Raw genomic sequence first — 17,045 nt, forward strand, 5'->3', positions numbered from 1 at the left:
CTGTTTCCATTAGATGGTGATACAAACCCACTCTGCTGCCTCCTCCTTCTCTAGGCACCTGTACTTCTTTTATTTATTTCTTTAATTTACGGCTATTAGCCCACCTGTACTTCCTGGCACCTGATGACAAACAACAAGGGATTGTTGGGGGCAGGTAAAGTCATGCCTTCCGACATTGTTGGGTAGAATTCCTAAGGCGTTTTGGGAGCAGGCACTCTTTTGTCACCTTGCCCTGCAATGCTTCATGTGGATGCCCTGTGCGCTGGGCATGTGTGCCTGGTTGAATGCAGAAACAATGGGGTTTTGTGTACTTGCCTCATTCATAGTCCTCGTCACTAGTGGCAAGGATGAAGAAACCAGTCCTTTTTGTGGGGACACAGGTGAGGCCTGACATTTTGCCCAAGAGCAGGAAGGGAGATGATACCTCCCTGAATTACTGCTTGGATTAATTTGATCTGCAGATCCCATGAGTTCTTATTGCTATATTTAAACAAATACAACCTTTTCCCATTGCATGGACAGGCAGAGTCCCCAGATCCTGCACGGTTCCCCCGTCATGTGGAATAACGACTCAAGACAACGTGCTATGGGATAAAATTGGCCACAACTTTATTAAATTTCAAATGTGGGTAGACCTTGGCTCAGGCATTGGGCGTTCTCCCTCCCCGGTCCCCAGCCGGGGACCTAGTGAGCATCAGGGTTATCCAGTGTGGGGGGGGGATGGGCCGGCTCTGGAGAACATATGTTCAAGCAGAGATGGCCGCCCCCGTAACGCCGCCGCCGCAGGAGAGAGCAATGACGACCTTTCGGTGTACAGCCAAAGCCTCCCTTCAGAAAACCCCTTTAACGGGGAACCCTGGTATCGCCGCCGCTAGAGGAAGATGGACAAAAGGATTCCGCCCAAGGCCTGATACCACCAAAGTTGTGACGTTTTGCTACGGGAAAGGCGAAACCTGCCAATGCAGGGAAATTCCTTTCTGGCCCTTTAACAGCGACCTTAACGTAGCAGCGCCCGCATACCTGTGAAGAAAAGTTAACCTGCAAATGAGGGTGGGTAGGGTGGGAGAAGCTCTGGAGCCAAGTGAGGATTCCCAGGTAAGATCCTCCCTCTATTGTGTGGGCAGGTAATCCCTCCCCTACCTGGCCTGGTCTCCTTGGCAACGCTTCCCCCAGGTGGGATTGGACAACTGACTGAGGTAGGCAGAGACCTCCAGGTATCCCACCTGAGGGAAGGCAAAGCCAAGCCTATGCTGTTGGGGCCGCTCCAGATCTAGGGGCTGCACGCGTCCACGCAAAGGGCGCCCCCCGTTTTAAGCGGGGAGCGGTCATTACAAGGTGTGCTTTGAGTTTGCTTTGAGGCTGTGATGGAAAATGGTGTATTGGCATTTCAATGTGCAGAGAGGACAGATTAACTGCTTGTGTGATCTGCTTCTTCTTCAGGGAGTGAAACCCAGCTGAGATGATGGTCCTGGGACCTTTGTCAAGGGGCAATGCTGATGTCCCCTTCTTTACCTGAGTCTTTCCTTAGGCAGACTAAGGTTTTATCCACACTTCTTCTTTCCCAGCTGCTTTCCTCCGGGGGAAACCACTCTTTAGCACTCAATAGGAGCAAACAGCGGGTGGTGCTGTGGGTTAAACCACAGAGCCTAGGGCTTGCCGATCAGAAGATCAGTGGTTCGAATCCTCGCAACGGGGTGAGCTCTCATTGCTCAGTCCCAGCTCCTGCCAACCTAGCAGTTCGAAAGCATGTCAAAGTGCAAGTAGATAAATAAGTACCGCTCTGGCGGGAAGGTAAACGGCATTTCCATGTGCTGCTCTGGTTTGCCAGAAGCGGGTTAGTCATGCTGGCCACATGACCTGGAAGCTGTATGCTGGCTCCCTCGGCCAATAAAGAAAGATGAGCGCCGCAACCCCAGAGTCTTCCGTGACTGGACCTAATGGTCCGGGGTCCCTTTACCTTTACCTAGGAGCAACCAGCAATTTGGGGTTTCTCCAGATTGACTTTTGCTCCAATTTAGCACTAAAGAGAGTGTTTTCTCAGGGATAGGAACTGCTCAGACCCATTCTTTCTAGACACAAGAGAAGCAGAAGTGTGGATGAGCCTTTAGCAAAACACTAATATATATGGAAACAGTTCTCAGTTTTACTCCAGCAAAGTGATTTCTCTTGCCCTGAGAATATTTCTTGGCAAATTTGACTTATGGTGGAGAAATCTTGGAACTAGCTAACTCAATGGTAAACTATTCAAAACAAAATTCTCAAAATACTACTTGGTTTATCCACCTCTGTTCTGGAGCTTTCTCTGTGAAAACCTGCTCTTTAAAGCTCAGTCAGAGCAAATGTCAATCCACAGAAAGCCCAAATTAATGTTTGCTCCAATGGAGCACTAAAGAACAGGTTTTCGGGGGAAAGCTCAGAGCAATTTACACACACACACACACACACACACACACACACACACACACACACAACAAAAAACCCCTGCTTAGGTACAGAGTGGCTTAGTCCTGACCTGTGCCTGGAAAGAGCAAGGCAAAAGTTGTGTGGATGAGCCCTGGGACTATCCCAGTACAGTTTTATAATTTTATGGCTTTGCTTATGTACTATTTTGAACTTCTTAATATGGAGAATTTTGGAATTCTTGGGGAAGGTTTTATGGAGCAGCTACAATCATATAGGGAGACTACTTGGTTAGCAAATTGTTAGTTTTTGATATAATTTCCCAGGTTCTTACAAAGTGGACCCTGGATCAGATTCAAAGATATACAGTGGTACCTCGCAAGACGAATGCCTCACAAGACAAAAAACTCGCTAGACGAAAGGTTTTTCCGTTTTCGATTTGCCTCGCAAGACGAATTTCCCTATGGGCTTGCTTCGCAAGACGAAAACGTCTTGCGACTTTGTTAAACCGTTAAAACCGTGCTTCGCAAGACGAAAAATTCGCTAGACGGCAAAACTTGCGGAACGAATTAATTTCGTCTTGCGAGGCACCACTGTATAAGGAATTAGCTGGGAAATTTCTATCCCCAACAAAGCCCACACATGCTGTGCTATCAACTCATAGTTTCCATCAATCCCCTCCTAGCAGCTCTTTTCATTTAACTAATCTGGATTCACCTCTCACATTGGAGGCAGATAGATGGTGTATTCCTCTGAACTTCATATTAAGGTAAAACCTCTTTTTGATTGGGAGTTGCTACCCTGCTTCAAATAATCTTGCTCTGGTTTAAAAGTTCATCACTTCTTATTCTTCCCACATTCACACTAAGGATGTGTGGATTTTAAAACATTTGGGATAATAATAATAATAATAATAATAATAATAATAATAATAATAATACCCAAGAAACAGAGCCTGCAGGATGAAGATGAAGAACAGGTGAGTTTATTGGCAAGCATGCAAGAATGAAGCCTTTAGATGAAGGCATCGTTTTTTGGGAATGCGCATCCTGGTTTCCTCTGGTGCCGTTGTTCCATAGGACCCAATGAGATGGTAATGAATCTGAAAATAGAAGAGGCCAAGCCCTGCACAAAGACTCAATGTGAAATTGAAGAAAGAAGAGGTAAAGGTAAAGGGACCCCTGACCATTAGGTCCAGTCGTGACCGACTCTGGGGTTGTGGCGCTCATCTCACTTTACTGGCCGAGGGAGCCGGCGTACAGCTTCCGGGTCATGTGGCCAGCATGACTAAGCCACTTCTGGCAAACCAGAGCAGTGCACGGAAACACCGTTTACCTTCCCACCGGAGGGGTACCTATTTATCTACTTGCACTTTGACGTGCTTTCAAACTGCAAGGTTGGCAGGAGCAGGGACCGAGCAACAGGAGCTTACCCCGTTGCGGGGATTCAAACCGCGACCTTCTGATCGGCAAGTCCTAGGCTCTGTGGTTTAACCCACAGAGCCACCCGCATCCCAAAGAAGAGGTAGGTAGGAACAATTAAATGTGGCGGTGCAGCTGAGACCTATTTCCACCAAGATGAAAATATATTTTGGGGGGCTGTTTAGTTTGCAGGGATGCTGAGTTAGGGGGCGCACGATACAAGTTTATAAAATTAGGCATGGTTGAAAGAAAAGGGGGCAGATGTCACATACACAAGCCACCCACTATTTCTCCTCCTACTTCTCCAATTCAAGGCAGGGGGTGGGGAAGCAAAACGAGATTATAGAAAAGGACTCACTGTTGCTTGCTTGCTGACTCTCCCTCTAGCAAGGTCAGATATCAGATGCTGAACAAAAGAAAGGAAAAGTTCCTTAAGGTCAGGAAATACTCTGTTGCTCCCCTACTTGTCTTTGAGGAGATCTGCCATTCAGCAACACAGCTCTGAGCACACTCACAACCAATGAGGTACAGCCACAAACACACAGAGGGATGCTGTGGCAACTGAACCACCAAATCGCCTTTGGATTAGTTAAAGCTACGTCATATATTTAAAGTGCAAGGCTTCCTCTAATGAATCCTGGGGACTGTAGTTTATTAACGGCCTTTGGTAATAAGAGCTCTCTGAGGGTTCACCCTTCACTACCCAGGATTTTTGGGTGGAGGTGGGGAGTCATGATGCATAGTATGTGTACAGCATAAGTCAAAAAAGAAGACTGCCACCCCCTGCCACCCTATGGTCACCTCACTTCGAAGAAGAAGAAGAAGAAGAAGAAGAAGAAGAAGAAGAAGAAGAAATCTGAATGTTCAAGCAACCTGTTTATTTGCTCCTCAATTATTGTCTTAAGGCCTTAGATTTACAGGTACATGTATGCAGCTACTTGAAATTTCTAGCTAGCATAACCACTCAAGACTGTAAACATTGTGTGGAATGTACTGATATGAGTGCCGTGGATCACTATGAAATTGTTCATTACCAATGTGTGGCAGGCCTTGGCACACCACCAGGTCATTCTACTAATCTTTGTGGGCGGGGACACTGTGGTCTAAACCACTGAGCCTCTTGGGCTTGCTGATTGGAAAGCTGGTGGTTTGAGCCCACATGATGGGGTGAGCTCCCGTTGCTCTGTCTCAGCTTCTGCCAACCTAGCAGTTTGAAAGCATGCCAGCGCAAGTAGATACTGCTGCAGCAGGAAGGTAAATGGCATTTCTGTGTGCTCTGGCACTCATCATGGTCTTCCATGCACCAGAAGCGGTTTAGTCATTCTGGTCACACGATCCATAAAGCTGTCTGTGGGCAAACGCCGGCTCCCTCAGCCTGAAAAGTGAGATGAGCACCATACCCCATAGTCACCTTTGACTGGACTTAACTGTCCAGGGGTCCTTTACCTTTTTAAAAGAAACTTTTCAAAAATTGATTATTCATTCTGGGCAGACAGATTTTTTGTCATATTGACCAAGGGGAACAGTGCTCATCTAGCTTTCTGGTGAAATAGTAAAGGTAAAGGGACCCCTGACCGTTAGGTCCAGTCGCAGACAACTCTGGGGTTCCGGCGCTTTAGGGCCAAGGGAGCCGGTGTACAGCTTCAAACTGCTAGGTTGGCAGGAGCAGGGACCAAGCAACAGGAGCTCACCCCGTCATGGAGATTTGAACCGCGACCTTCTGATCAGCAAGTCCTAGGCTCTGTGGTTTAACCCACAGAGCCACCCACGTCCCTAGTAGCTGAAAGAGTAGGTGGAAGAGTAGCTTGCAGCAAAAAGATACCATCTTTCTTGCAACTGCCAACCATTTTGTGGGTTGTTGTTGTTGCTTTTCCCTCCTCCACCACCAAATCCTTTGACATTTTTTCAATGAAATGCATCAAACAGAATGCACCTTTCGCTACCTTAATCCACAACTCAAATGCTATTCCAAGAAACAGAGCTTCTCCCTCTCTTATGAAGTGAGGATGTTGAATTGATGCAGTTGGAACACAACCATTGCATAAATAACATTCAGAGAATAATGAAAGTTCTTCTCTGGGAAAGCTCTAAACGTTTCTGTGTCCTTACCATCGGCTGCACATGCCCAAAGGCATTCATTTTCTGTCTCAAAGTTATTCCTGTTCCCTGCACAGCCACCGTAGTTGAACGGCTTACAGGTCCTGCTACTGTAATCGTAGTAAAAGCGAGGTAAGTCCTTGTTGCAGCATCCCACGTCTAAGGGTTGGTCACAATAATCAAGCAGAAAGTCTGATATTGCGGGGGGGGGGGAGAGAAGGACAAAAACAAGGTTCATATCTGTTACTTCATTTCTTGAAGAAAACAGAATTTGAAGGTTTCTTGCTTGTGGTTGCAACACCTGAGATGATCTCAGTGACAATTATGAGAACTCTGCCCTGGGATCCAACAGCCACGTTGACAAGAGTGGGAAAAGCACAGATGAAAGAGACCAGTTGGACTTAAGTAGGATGAGGTTATGCCTTCCGAGATGCCTCAAGGTAGATTTAGCGTACTATCACAGAAAACGTACCAACAGCCTTTGATTTGGTGCAGCCAAGCTTCATAGAAAGAGACAGATCAAGATGTGAAATGAGAGTCTTGGGTTTCCTGCCTGTCCTTAATGCGTTCTGAGGCAGTGGGGAGAGTGGGCCGGTGCCTCACATCCCACCCTCTTTCCTTCAGGGACCCCCTTTCCCCTTCCATGCCCACCTTCTATGGTATAAGTAAGGGGAGTCTTGCTTGCTATGGCAGGTGAGGAAGCATGGTGGGCAAGGACATCAGTAGAAGGACATAGCAATAGCAATAGGGGCAGTAGGCTGCATACTCATACACGGCTTCAGATACTCTTCCACTGTCAATAAATAGGCCCTTGAACCTAGGAGGAGAGAGGGAAGTAGGGGGTGTCCTAAGCTTCTTGGGCTGAGAGACCAATATGTAGTTTGGAGAAGAAAAGAGTGAAAACTTTTGGCTGAGAACTTTGAATTCAGAACTGAATGACACATGCAGAAGACAACTGTCCTCTTGGGACATTATCTTGTCCCTCCCCAATCCATAAGTTGCGTGGCGAGTTCCTACCCTCCCCCAGTGGAAATAAAGACACACGACACAATTAATTAAGGTCAATGGGAGCAATTGGAGGCGGCAAAAGAGGGAGATCCCCGGCCGCCCCTGCGTTAAATTGGGCAGGCCACACACCCCGAGCCAGCCGATTGGCTGTCCAGGAGATGACGCGGCCGGGGATTCCCTCAATCGCATGGAGGTTGAGAGCCAGCCACCGCGCACATGGTGGGGGCGTGCAGCCCACAATCCCACCTCCTCTGAAGGCGGAAGTGGCTTTGTGCAACTGATGGTAGCCTCTTCTGAGTGATGAGAAACCCAGTGGTTGAGTACAGAAGGCAAATGAACCAGAATGTCGCTTCCAAGCGGAGCCCTCCACCAGTGGTGCAAATCACTATGTAAGGATGCCTGAGTAGAGGTGCCCAGTTTAGGACTTATCCACACTTCCTATTGCCCCACTGCTTTCCTCCAGGGAAAACTGCTCTTTAGCACTCCGAGCAAATGGCAATTTGGGTTTTTTCCCCCAGATGCACCTTTGCTCTGATTTAGCACTCAAGAGTCGGTTTCCCCTGGAAAAGGAGCAGTGCAAGGGGAAAACCACTTGGACCCATGCTTGGAAGGTGAAGATCAAGCTGAAAACTGCTTGGACTGGTGCTTTCAAGGTGTGGACCAGCCCCTAGTCTGAAATGCCACTCTCTGCCTCAGTCAACCCCATGAGAATTTCTTGAACTGCATGAGCATGCCTCAGGATTTCAGCTGGGCTGCAGTAGCCCCTGCTCAAACTTGGCCCTCTAGCTGTTTTTGGACTACAACTCCCATCATCCCTAGCTAACAGGACCCAGTGGTCAGGGATGATGGGAATTGTAGTCCCAAAACAGCTGGAGGGCCGAGCTTGGCCATCACTGGCTTAGGGGCTGCAACGGATGCTTCTGGCCAGATCCCATGATGTACTGGGAGGAAACAAGCCCTTGGATCCTGGTGAAAACTGCTAAGAAGTAAAGACACAGTGAAGGAGGCCTTAAGGAACAGGCTGCATCAGAACTAAAGAAAGCCAGCAGGAGTGGAAGGCAAAATGCATATGAGAGTCAGAAGGGAAATGCTATGGAACTTTTACCTTTACTTGGCCCTTACCTTCAAGCTTGTCAGGATTTATCAGATGTTTGGGTGCTTCTGTTATAAGGAGAAGGAGAACCACGTAAAACCGAATGGCAGAAATGAGAGACCCTTTTCAGGCTGCAATCGCTCCTGAGCAATCTAGACTAACTCTTCACCCCAATTGTTTCTCCATTTGATCCTTTTGCATGGCTCTTTATGTTTTGTCATATTTTATGCAATGCAACTTGCGTGCTGAGGTCCCCCCAAACACCCCTACCCCAATAACTCACACATCACTCATAAATTTTTGTTTAAGGTTTTTGGCATAATTTTGGCCACAACTTTATTAAACAAATTGTGAGTGGTTGCTTAGGCATTGGTTATGACTATCTGTCCCCCCCCCCCCCGCCTTGGGGGACAGCACTGACTCCCGGATTCCAGCGAAAGCCAGTGTGGAGGAACAAGATCAGGGATAACTGGAGCTGCGGCACAGACCCTCAGCTTCTCCCCGCATGCTCCCAGGGGCTTACGCGGCCCAAACCCGATTCCAGGGGTTTGGACGAAAGGATGGTAAGCCCCTGAATTCCTTTAACGGAATTCCCATGCAGCAGCAGCATTGGAGGGGCAGGCACAGCCAATCCATAACCCTCCACCAACCAATTTAAACCAATGCCTAACCACCAACCTTACAAGTTGTGACCATTTGCTACGCAGTAGGCAAAAACCAAATGGCACACACTAATCAGCCAAATGGAAAAATTCCTACCAGGCCCCCGCACCAAGGCGGACGACCCCATGACAGGCATAGCAAGGTCAAAGCACAAGCCCAAAAGGGAGGGAGGGCGGGTGATCCGGTGCCCACAGCGAAAGAGAAAGCAGCTTGCTGCGAACCTTGTTTAAATAACCTCTGTTCCCACCCCCAAATTGGCAACATCAAATTTACCCCAGCAACACCAACCACCAATCCAAGCCAGGCCCCTTCAATCTATCCTGCCTGGCAACTACAGGGTGCTTTGCCTGGCCCCATCTGCAACACGTGCTCTCCTTTAGTGAGAACACGCTTTGCCATTGTTGATTGTAACTTAGTCATTCTTTATCGTAATTGATAAGTGTGAACTGTTTAATTATGATTTACTGATTTTTAATTTTACACTTTGCTATTATATTCTAATGGATTATTGAATATTGCTTTATTTGATATAAGTTGTCTATTTTAAAGCTATTGTGACATTTTTGTATTGGATCAGATTGCTATTAGGTGTGCAATCTTTGCCGTCTATTTTGTTGTTTCTTCAGCTTGTAAATCGCCTTGTGTTTAGTGATGCAGAAACATGGTATACAAATTAAAAGTGAAATGACATGGATGTTAGTATCCTGGAGCTCAGCTTGGTATCCTTAGTATCCTGGAGCAGAATCAGATTAGATACTTTTGTCAGTTTTCAAATTATAGTATTAAACAACTGCACCCTTTCCCCTTTTTTAAATCAGAGAACTAATTTCCCCAACATGTTAACCTCTTAATACCAAAGCTCCCCCCCCCCGGCATGTCTATAGGGCAATATGATGCTGTAGTGGAGCTGCAATGCCACGAGAGCAGGCTTCCTCAAACTCGGCCCTCCAGATGTTTTGAGACTACAACTCCCATCATGCCAAGCTAACAGAACCAGTGGTCAGGGATGATGGGGATTGTAGTCCCAAAACATCTGGAGGGCCGAGTTTGGCCACCACTGCTTTAGATAATTGTGGGCTAAGGCTTTATGCACTAATGCAGGCTTCCTCAACCTCGGCCCTCCAGATGTTTTGAGACTACAATTTCCATCATCCTTGACCACTGGTCCTGCTAGCTAGGGATCATGGGAGTTGTAAGCCAAAAACATCTGTAGGGCCGAGATTGAGGAAGCTTGCACTAGAGCACGCATAAAGTTAAGCAAAAAGTGCAAGTTCTTCGGGTTGATTGGGAAAAAAGATTAAAAGTGCTCATTCTTACCATACTTTTCACACTCCTCGTAGCATTCCCTGAAAGAATCAAAATTGTTCCCGTTGCTTCCACATCCACTATATATGAACACGAAGCATCTCTTTCTCTCAGCATCATAATAATAGCGCCGCTTACTTGCTTTGCAGTCTCCTAATATTAATGGCTGTTTGCATTTCGGAGGTGGGTCTGGAGGAGAAAAGCAGTATGTGGAAAGCTCACACATACCGCATTTGCCTGAATATAAGCCTCACTTTTTTCCCGACCGTGAAAAGTTAAAGTGCGGCTTAAATTCATGACCTTACAAAAACTGGCTTTTACTATATCACTGCTGAAAGAAGATATACGGTAAAACGGAGCGGGTGTGAGTGCCTATATATAGGCAGCGGCTTATATTCGGGTTTTGTCTTTTTTACTCCCCCCACCCCCCGACTTTTAAAGGTGCTGCTTATATTTGGACCAATACAGTATATAAGCTCATCTAGGACTTGCCGATCAGAAGGTCAGCGGTTCGAATCCCTGCGATGGGGTGAGCTCCTGTTGTTTGGTCCGTGCTCCCGCCAACCTAGCAGTTCAAAAGCACGTCAAAGTGCAAGTAGATAAATAGGTACTGCTCCGGCGGGAAGGTAAACGGCGTTTCCGTGCGCTGTTCTGGTTCACCAGAAGTGGCTTAGTCATGCTGGCCACATGACCCGGAAGCTGTACGCTGGCTCCCTTGGCCAATAAAGTGAGATGAGTGCCGCAACCCCAGAGTCGGCCACGACTGGACCTAATGGTCAGGGGTCCCCTTACCTTTTACCATAGTAGATGTAAATCCTATTTCAAAGCCCTGCATCTATGATTCAAACTGCTGAGATTATCTCTTCCAAGTGGGGAAGTAATTTCAATTAAAAGGATAAATATGGAAGGGAAATGGCTGACATATAGAGATCTGCTCCCTAGTCTCACAGAATAAAGTAGCAGGCTAAAGCAGTCCCTGCTCATCATCTTGCAGCTAATGTCCTGTCTTTGACTGGCTTGCCTATCATATTGACAGGCTCACCCACCCACCCACCTCCAACTCAATTTTGAATCACATGGCAGACAACCATAACTACTCTTACCTTGTATATCTGTTGTTGACCTGGACATTAGAAGTGCTGTGAAAAGGGCAAGAAGACAAATCTTACACATTTGATGTGAGTGTGAAACCACATTAATACAGAAGGCAACTTTTCAACAGATTTTCACTTCAAACATTTGGTTGTTTTAAAGGTGTAAGGAAAAGGAGTGGGGGAATTAATTGTCCTTACCAAACTGTTGACACTTCAAAACACATTGGTAATAATATTCGAAGTTGTTTCCATTGCCTCCGCAACCACTGTAAATGAATTTCCTACACATGTTGCTCTTGACATCATAGTAAAAATGTGAAAGGGATAAACTGCATTTTCCATACGTTGGAGTGAGTCCGCATTTTCTAGGCATAATTTCTGGAGGAAGGACGAGAAGAGGAAATGTCACAAGTACAATATATGTCATCTCATCCTTTGAAACACAGGACATAATACCATTTGAAGACATTTGTGAACCTTACACCTGATATCATCTCTACCAAAGATTCAAGCTCCACAATGAGACCCTACAAAGAGTCCCATGGTGGTTTCATAAGAAAACTGGATCCATGTGCTTTTTATATCTGGTGTGGAGGGAGTCGTTGTTTGCAATAGTATAGTAAAAATACATAAATGGGTCCTTACAGAGAGGCCTGGCATACTGCACACTTAATGCATTTAAGGACCAGAATTCTTACCTTCTGAACGGGAAAAGAAATACTGTGCCTTAGCACAAGGTGCCAATAATCCCATGATGAGGACCAGGAATGCTGTGTTATTATACTTCATGGTGGCTGCTGGATGTGAATGCTCAGTGCTGAGAGGAGCCACTTTATATAGTATTCAATAGTGATGTGGAGGGGGATAAACATTTGAGCATTAAATACAATTTTCTAATAGGTAGGGACACCTCTGCTTCGATCAAGGAAACGTCCTGTTCTTGAATGAGGACTGTTCTGAAATAGGCACATGGAGGAACTATCAGGTCAAGCAGAAATAACCTTGGCAAAGCCAGAAAGAGTTCTGTAGATGTTGATACAAACCCACTCTGCTGCCTCCTCCTTCTCTAGGCATCTGTACAGACTGATACCTGATGACAGACAACAGTGAAAGTCATACTCTCCAGCATTCTTGGGACCCAAATCAGGGCGCTTCTTTTTTGGCTGAGCTTTCTCACACACATGAGATTGCAAGACTTGTGGCTTTCATTCCGGCGCTCTAGTGCCACCCAGCTGACTCGTGCCAGGCTGAGCGTCTTTTGGTCCAGCATTCTGTCTTGAGGACTCGTTCCAGAGTGCTGGACCAAAACTCAAGGCATTCCATGATCCAATCAGAAGCCAGGATTGGCTTTTGTGATTCCAAGATTAAAACAGGACAGTTGAGGCGTATGGGTGAAGTCAACACTGCAAAGCAACCATTGGGATCCTCAGTATGCACTCCTGGTTGTTCCCAGGGCCACTGCGAAAAAAGGCCACACTGAAAAAAGATTTTTTGGGTGTCCCCAGTAAGGGCAGACTGGCGAGAAATGGGATTTGTATTTATGTTCAAAAAATAAAATAATATGCCCTGCCTGGTATACAAGTGAAACATGGACTAGGAAATCCACAAATAATTAACGACACTACTGAGAAAGACAAAAATATGCGTAACATAGTCAGCCCCTGAGGTGGGGACCCGCTAGAAATCCCAGGCGGAGGAAGCCTGGGAACGTGGGGTTCAGCAGGGCACCAGGAGCGCCTCCCTTACTCACGGGGAACCCCATTTCGGGGTTCCGGAGTGAAGTGGGGTGAGCGGCGCGGTGCTGCGAACTGATTGCTACTTTCACGGAGTGAAGCCGCACAGCCATTGCCGGAGAGCGCTGACTTTTTCCTGTGGACAATTGGATTTAAAACAAGTACCCGTGAGTAGAAACGGAAAATTGGATCAAGAAATATCCTAATTTGGCATCGAAGCGGGAAGGTTCAAAACAGGAAGTCCGCCTTCCGCTTTTTGTATATAGACTGAAGCAAAAACCTTGTAAGCTAAAGCCTGGAAAGTCGTTAAAAAGTCTAAATTTCCTTCATTTATAACCACTAAAACCCCCTTGGAAGCAGGAGAAAAGGGGGGGGGACTTTGTTTAAGCCTGCAGGAGAGGGAGTGAAGAAAGATAAGTTTCCACCGTCTCTAACCTGGGAACGGGGTGTCAGAGACAGAAATTGTTGGAGAGGTTCACTGACTGTGAATAGAATACTTTGACAGATAGCTAAAGAAGAGAAATAAACTGATTCCAATGTTGCCTTTTGCATTCTAATGAAACAAAATATCTGAAAAATGAAAGTAATTTTCCTTTGTTGGACTTGCCTTAAAAAGATGGATACAAATAGAAATTGTCTCCTCTAGAGGGAGCTTGCTAAATTGTTGCTGCAGTCTACTTGAGGACTCTACAGCTGTGAGATTAAGATCGTGGGACCAGTCCTTTTGACCTTGAATAAAAATGAGCTGGGAGGATGTTTTGGTGCTTGCTTTATGCAAGACAAGTGCTTTGTTGGAACAGATGCATGAGAAGATGGATTTGATGAATGAGAAAACGGATTTGATGACTGTTGTGGTCAATAACTGTGGACAAACAGGGAATATTGATACAGAAACCATTCAGGGACCAACTCAGGAACCTGTATTGATTGGGCAAGTGCAGAAGATAATGGAGGAGGTTGCGGTTGCACCTCAAATATTACAAATGGAGAGATCCGAGGCCCTGCAGGAGCATAAGCCGCTGTTTTTGAAGATTGAAGTTGGAGTGGGCCAGGGGGAGTCTGGAGCTGAGGAGGTTCTTAACTTCGGAGGGACTTTGAAATATGCTCTTAAATATTTTTTGGATTACATTGATGACTGTGGGGAGTGGGACTGTGGGCAATGGGCTGGTTTGATGAAGGGAGATGGAGATAACTTTGGGTTGGAACCTCCCAGAGACCTACTCTTCAATGAGAAAGGAAAGGAATTAAGCAAGAGACCAACAAAAGACAAGGAAAAGTGCAGGTATAAACAAGAAGAAGAAGATCTGCAGAAGGGATATGGAAGAGACTTAAGAGCCTCGGACATAAGATTACCAGGTTGATGGACTAGATGGAATGGACAGTAAGGACTGACATGACCCGAGACCAGGAAGAAGAGACGTTGGATGAAGATTGGAAGAAAATTTATAAAGAAAAATTTTTATTTAGGGAATTAGCCTAAAATTAATGAATATTAGGGAAAATGTTGGAATGAAACTATATGGTTTTAGTAGAAATGATATAAGGAGTCATGTATAATTGAGTATTAAGTTTCAAGCTCTAAGGTATTTTACGGTAAGATAAGGTTAAATAAATCAAGGCAATTTGAATAACAGAATATGGGGAAAGATGGAAAGGATTTGTTGAGTTAATTAATAGGCTAAATTGTTAAGATAAATTATTCAAAAAAATTGAGAAAGATGGAAAGAATTTGCTGAAATAACTAATTAAACTAGAATACAAAAAGGGAGGTGTAAGGAGGTCAATGAAACAAGCAAATGGAAGTTAAAGATACGTAATATGGGATTTGTGTTTTTTCTTTTTTTCTTTTTGCTGTATTGTTGTATTGGATTTTATGCTTTTTTTCTTTCTTCTTTTTTATGTATTGTAGTGTTGTTTCCTATTTTTTCTTCTTTTCTGTAATTCTGAAACTTTTAATAAATATTATTTTTTTTTATAAAAAAAAACCACATAGTCAGCCCCTGGGCTGTGTGATCAGCTGCTTCAAAAAACTCACAAATGACCTGTACTCAACACAAGAAAACTAGCCAGGTGAGCTATTCTGGAACCATCTTCTGGAACCAACTTAAGGAAGGGATGTGCGTCGGAAAAGGAACAGAATAGAATCATAGAATCATAGAGTTGGAATAGACCACAAGGGCCATCGAGTCCAACCCCCTGCCAAGCAGGAACACCATCAGAGCACTCCTGACATAATAGAATCATAGAATCATAGAGTTGGAAGAGAGCACAAGGGCCATCGAGTCCAACCCCCTGCCAAGCAGGAAACACCATCAGAGCACTCCTGACATATGGTTGTCAAGCCTCTGCTTAAAGACCTCCAAAGAAGGAGACTCCACCACACTCCTTGGCAGCAAATTCCACTGTCGAACAGCTCTTAGTGTCAGGAAGTTCTTCCTAATGTTTAGGTGGAATCTTCTTTCTTGTAATTTGGATCCATTGCTCCATGTCCGCTTCTCTGGGTTTATCCACAGCAAAGCACAATCCAACCCCACCTGCTATTATTGGGGTACTGGGAGTTCTCTCAGGCTGTATCTCTAGAGGAGCGGCAGGCAAAACAGGACCGGCTTCTACAGGTTTGAACCTCTCTTGTTAACTCTCTGCTTACTCTGTGGCAGGATCTTGGCTTCTGCTTGCTTCTAGGAGCGTGTGGGTAAGCAAGAGCCATATTCATTCCACACCTTCCACCAGCACTTGCTACGGTTTTGGAATTGTTCCACAGATTAGGGCAATTACACTGTGTGAAATAGTCCCAGTTAAAAATAAGAAGCTTTTTCCAGTGACAAGCTGTATTTCCCAGAATAGCTTGCAATTCATGACACAATAATGATTTCGATTATGATGAATTTCCCCATAACAAGTCTGTATCTGGGTGAATGTTGAATTAATACAGCCTACCTCAGCCTAGCAGACATTTTGAAGTGCAGCTTCCATCTCCCCTGACCAGTGGGAGTTGTAGTCCAACAACATTTGGAGGTCAGCAGCTTATAAGAAAGGGCACTTAACTTTTGCCTGGCACCTCCCCTGTCTGTGTTTGAGGGATGTTTTGTTTCGGGGGGGTTTTCTGTTTTTTTGTTTTTTTGTGTGTGTTTTTTGCCCTGCTGCCCTAATATATATTTTTGTCCAAGCGCTTTTGTTTCAGTTTATGCACAATGTAAGACACAACATGATAGAGGTGTATAAAATTATGCTTGACACAGAGAAGAAGATGGACTGAGAAAAGTTTTCTCCCTTTCTCATAACACTGTAACAGCAGAAGTTGTGGGCATCCAACGTAGCCTCTTTACTGCAGTGGCTAGAAATTCAGCTTTAATTTATTGCTTAGAAAAACTGTCACGGTCTGGGTCACCAGCATTTTGAATGTGTTATAAACATGTAAAACCAGATGGCACTGGAGAGCAAAAAAAAAACATTCTTTGTGATTTTTCATAGCGGTTTTGTTTTGTTTTGTTTTGTTTTGTTTTGTTATAACCATTTAATTTCTGACTTATTTATCTGGTTTCCCCCTGTGTGTAGATCTATCCTGTGATTTTGGGTTAGGCATAGAATATCTATCTATCTATCTATCATCTATCTATCTATCTATCTATCTATCTATCATCTATCTATCATCTATCTATCTATCTATCTATCTATCTATCTATCTATCTATCTATCATCTATTAGCATATGACTGACATTAAAGTTTAGAAGAAGAAACTTGTACTTTTAAAAACTATATTCCATGTATATGGTATAGGAGGCACCTTCATCAAAGATGCAATCCATCCTATGAAAGAGTGAAAGGAGGCCTGTCTCTTCTAAGATGATGCCGACTGCTGGCTAGCATTTCATGCTGCCAAAGTCTCCTTTTTTAATTAATCATTCATTTTTATTCAGTTTAAAAAGTCTAATCTTTGAAAGGATGAAACCCTACTACTTTTTAGAAGGCTAATTTGTTGGCATAGTTTCTGCCAACACCCTTAAACTGGTACTAGGGTAGATTCTGAAAGGCCTGAAGACTGAATATTCAGAACTGGAGAAAAGGCCCTTTCTGCTTGGGAGTTGCTGTCCTACTTTAAAAGACTCTCCTTCATTCTCCCCACTTTTGCCCCAGGGGTGCATGGACTTTCTAAAATGAAGACATCAATAATAATAGTAGTAACAGTAGTGGTAGTAGTAATAATGCCCAACAAACAGAGCCCACAGGATC

General features: G+C 44.9%; 1 protein-coding gene across 6 annotated transcripts; it reads right to left on the reverse strand.

Annotated features, from left to right (window-relative positions):
* Positions 1-101: 101 nt before the first annotated feature.
* Positions 102-15,597, reverse strand: LOC310695791 (kunitz-type serine protease inhibitor-like). 6 transcript variants are annotated; one of them, XM_083480751.1, is made up of 9 exons: positions 12,125-12,152; positions 11,780-12,037; positions 11,280-11,459; positions 11,091-11,126; positions 10,000-10,176; positions 8,049-8,087; positions 5,931-6,110; positions 4,180-4,227; positions 102-120 (listed from the first exon to the last, which is right to left on the reverse strand). In XM_083480751.1, the coding sequence occupies exons 2-8, from the start codon at positions 11,868-11,870 to the stop codon at positions 4,214-4,216; spliced, it is 717 nt and encodes a 238-aa protein (XP_083336877.1). In that variant the 5' UTR covers positions 11,871-12,037; positions 12,125-12,152; the 3' UTR covers positions 102-120; positions 4,180-4,213. The 6 variants fall into 6 exon arrangements, with proteins under 6 accessions (XP_083336877.1, XP_083336876.1, XP_083336879.1 ...); XM_083480750.1 differs by lacking the exon at positions 102-120 and adding an exon at positions 3,368-3,502 and having other exon boundaries at positions 12,125-12,146; XM_083480753.1 differs by lacking the exons at positions 102-120; positions 11,780-12,037; positions 12,125-12,152 and adding exons at positions 3,368-3,502; positions 15,462-15,597.
* Positions 15,598-17,045: the final 1,448 nt, after the last annotated feature.

Source organism: Podarcis liolepis (assembly GCF_965112155.1).
Source record: "Podarcis liolepis genome assembly, chromosome: 16".
In the NCBI taxonomy this organism is placed as follows: domain Eukaryota; kingdom Metazoa; phylum Chordata; class Lepidosauria; order Squamata; family Lacertidae; genus Podarcis; species Podarcis liolepis.

Bases quoted from the DNA above. Each gene is read 5' to 3' on its own strand.
- LOC310695791 (XM_083480751.1), bottom strand. From the start codon at position 11,870: ATGAAGTATAATAACACAGCATTCCTGGTCCTCATCATGGGATTATTG. The intron at 11,127-11,279 runs GTAAGGACAATT...CCCTTTTCACAG, and splicing joins TTTGAAGTGTCAACAGTTTG to CACTTCTAATGTCCAGGTCA. The intron at 8,088-9,999 runs GTAAGAATGAGC...TCCTTATAACAG, and splicing joins CGAGGAGTGTGAAAAGTATG to AAGCACCCAAACATCTGATA.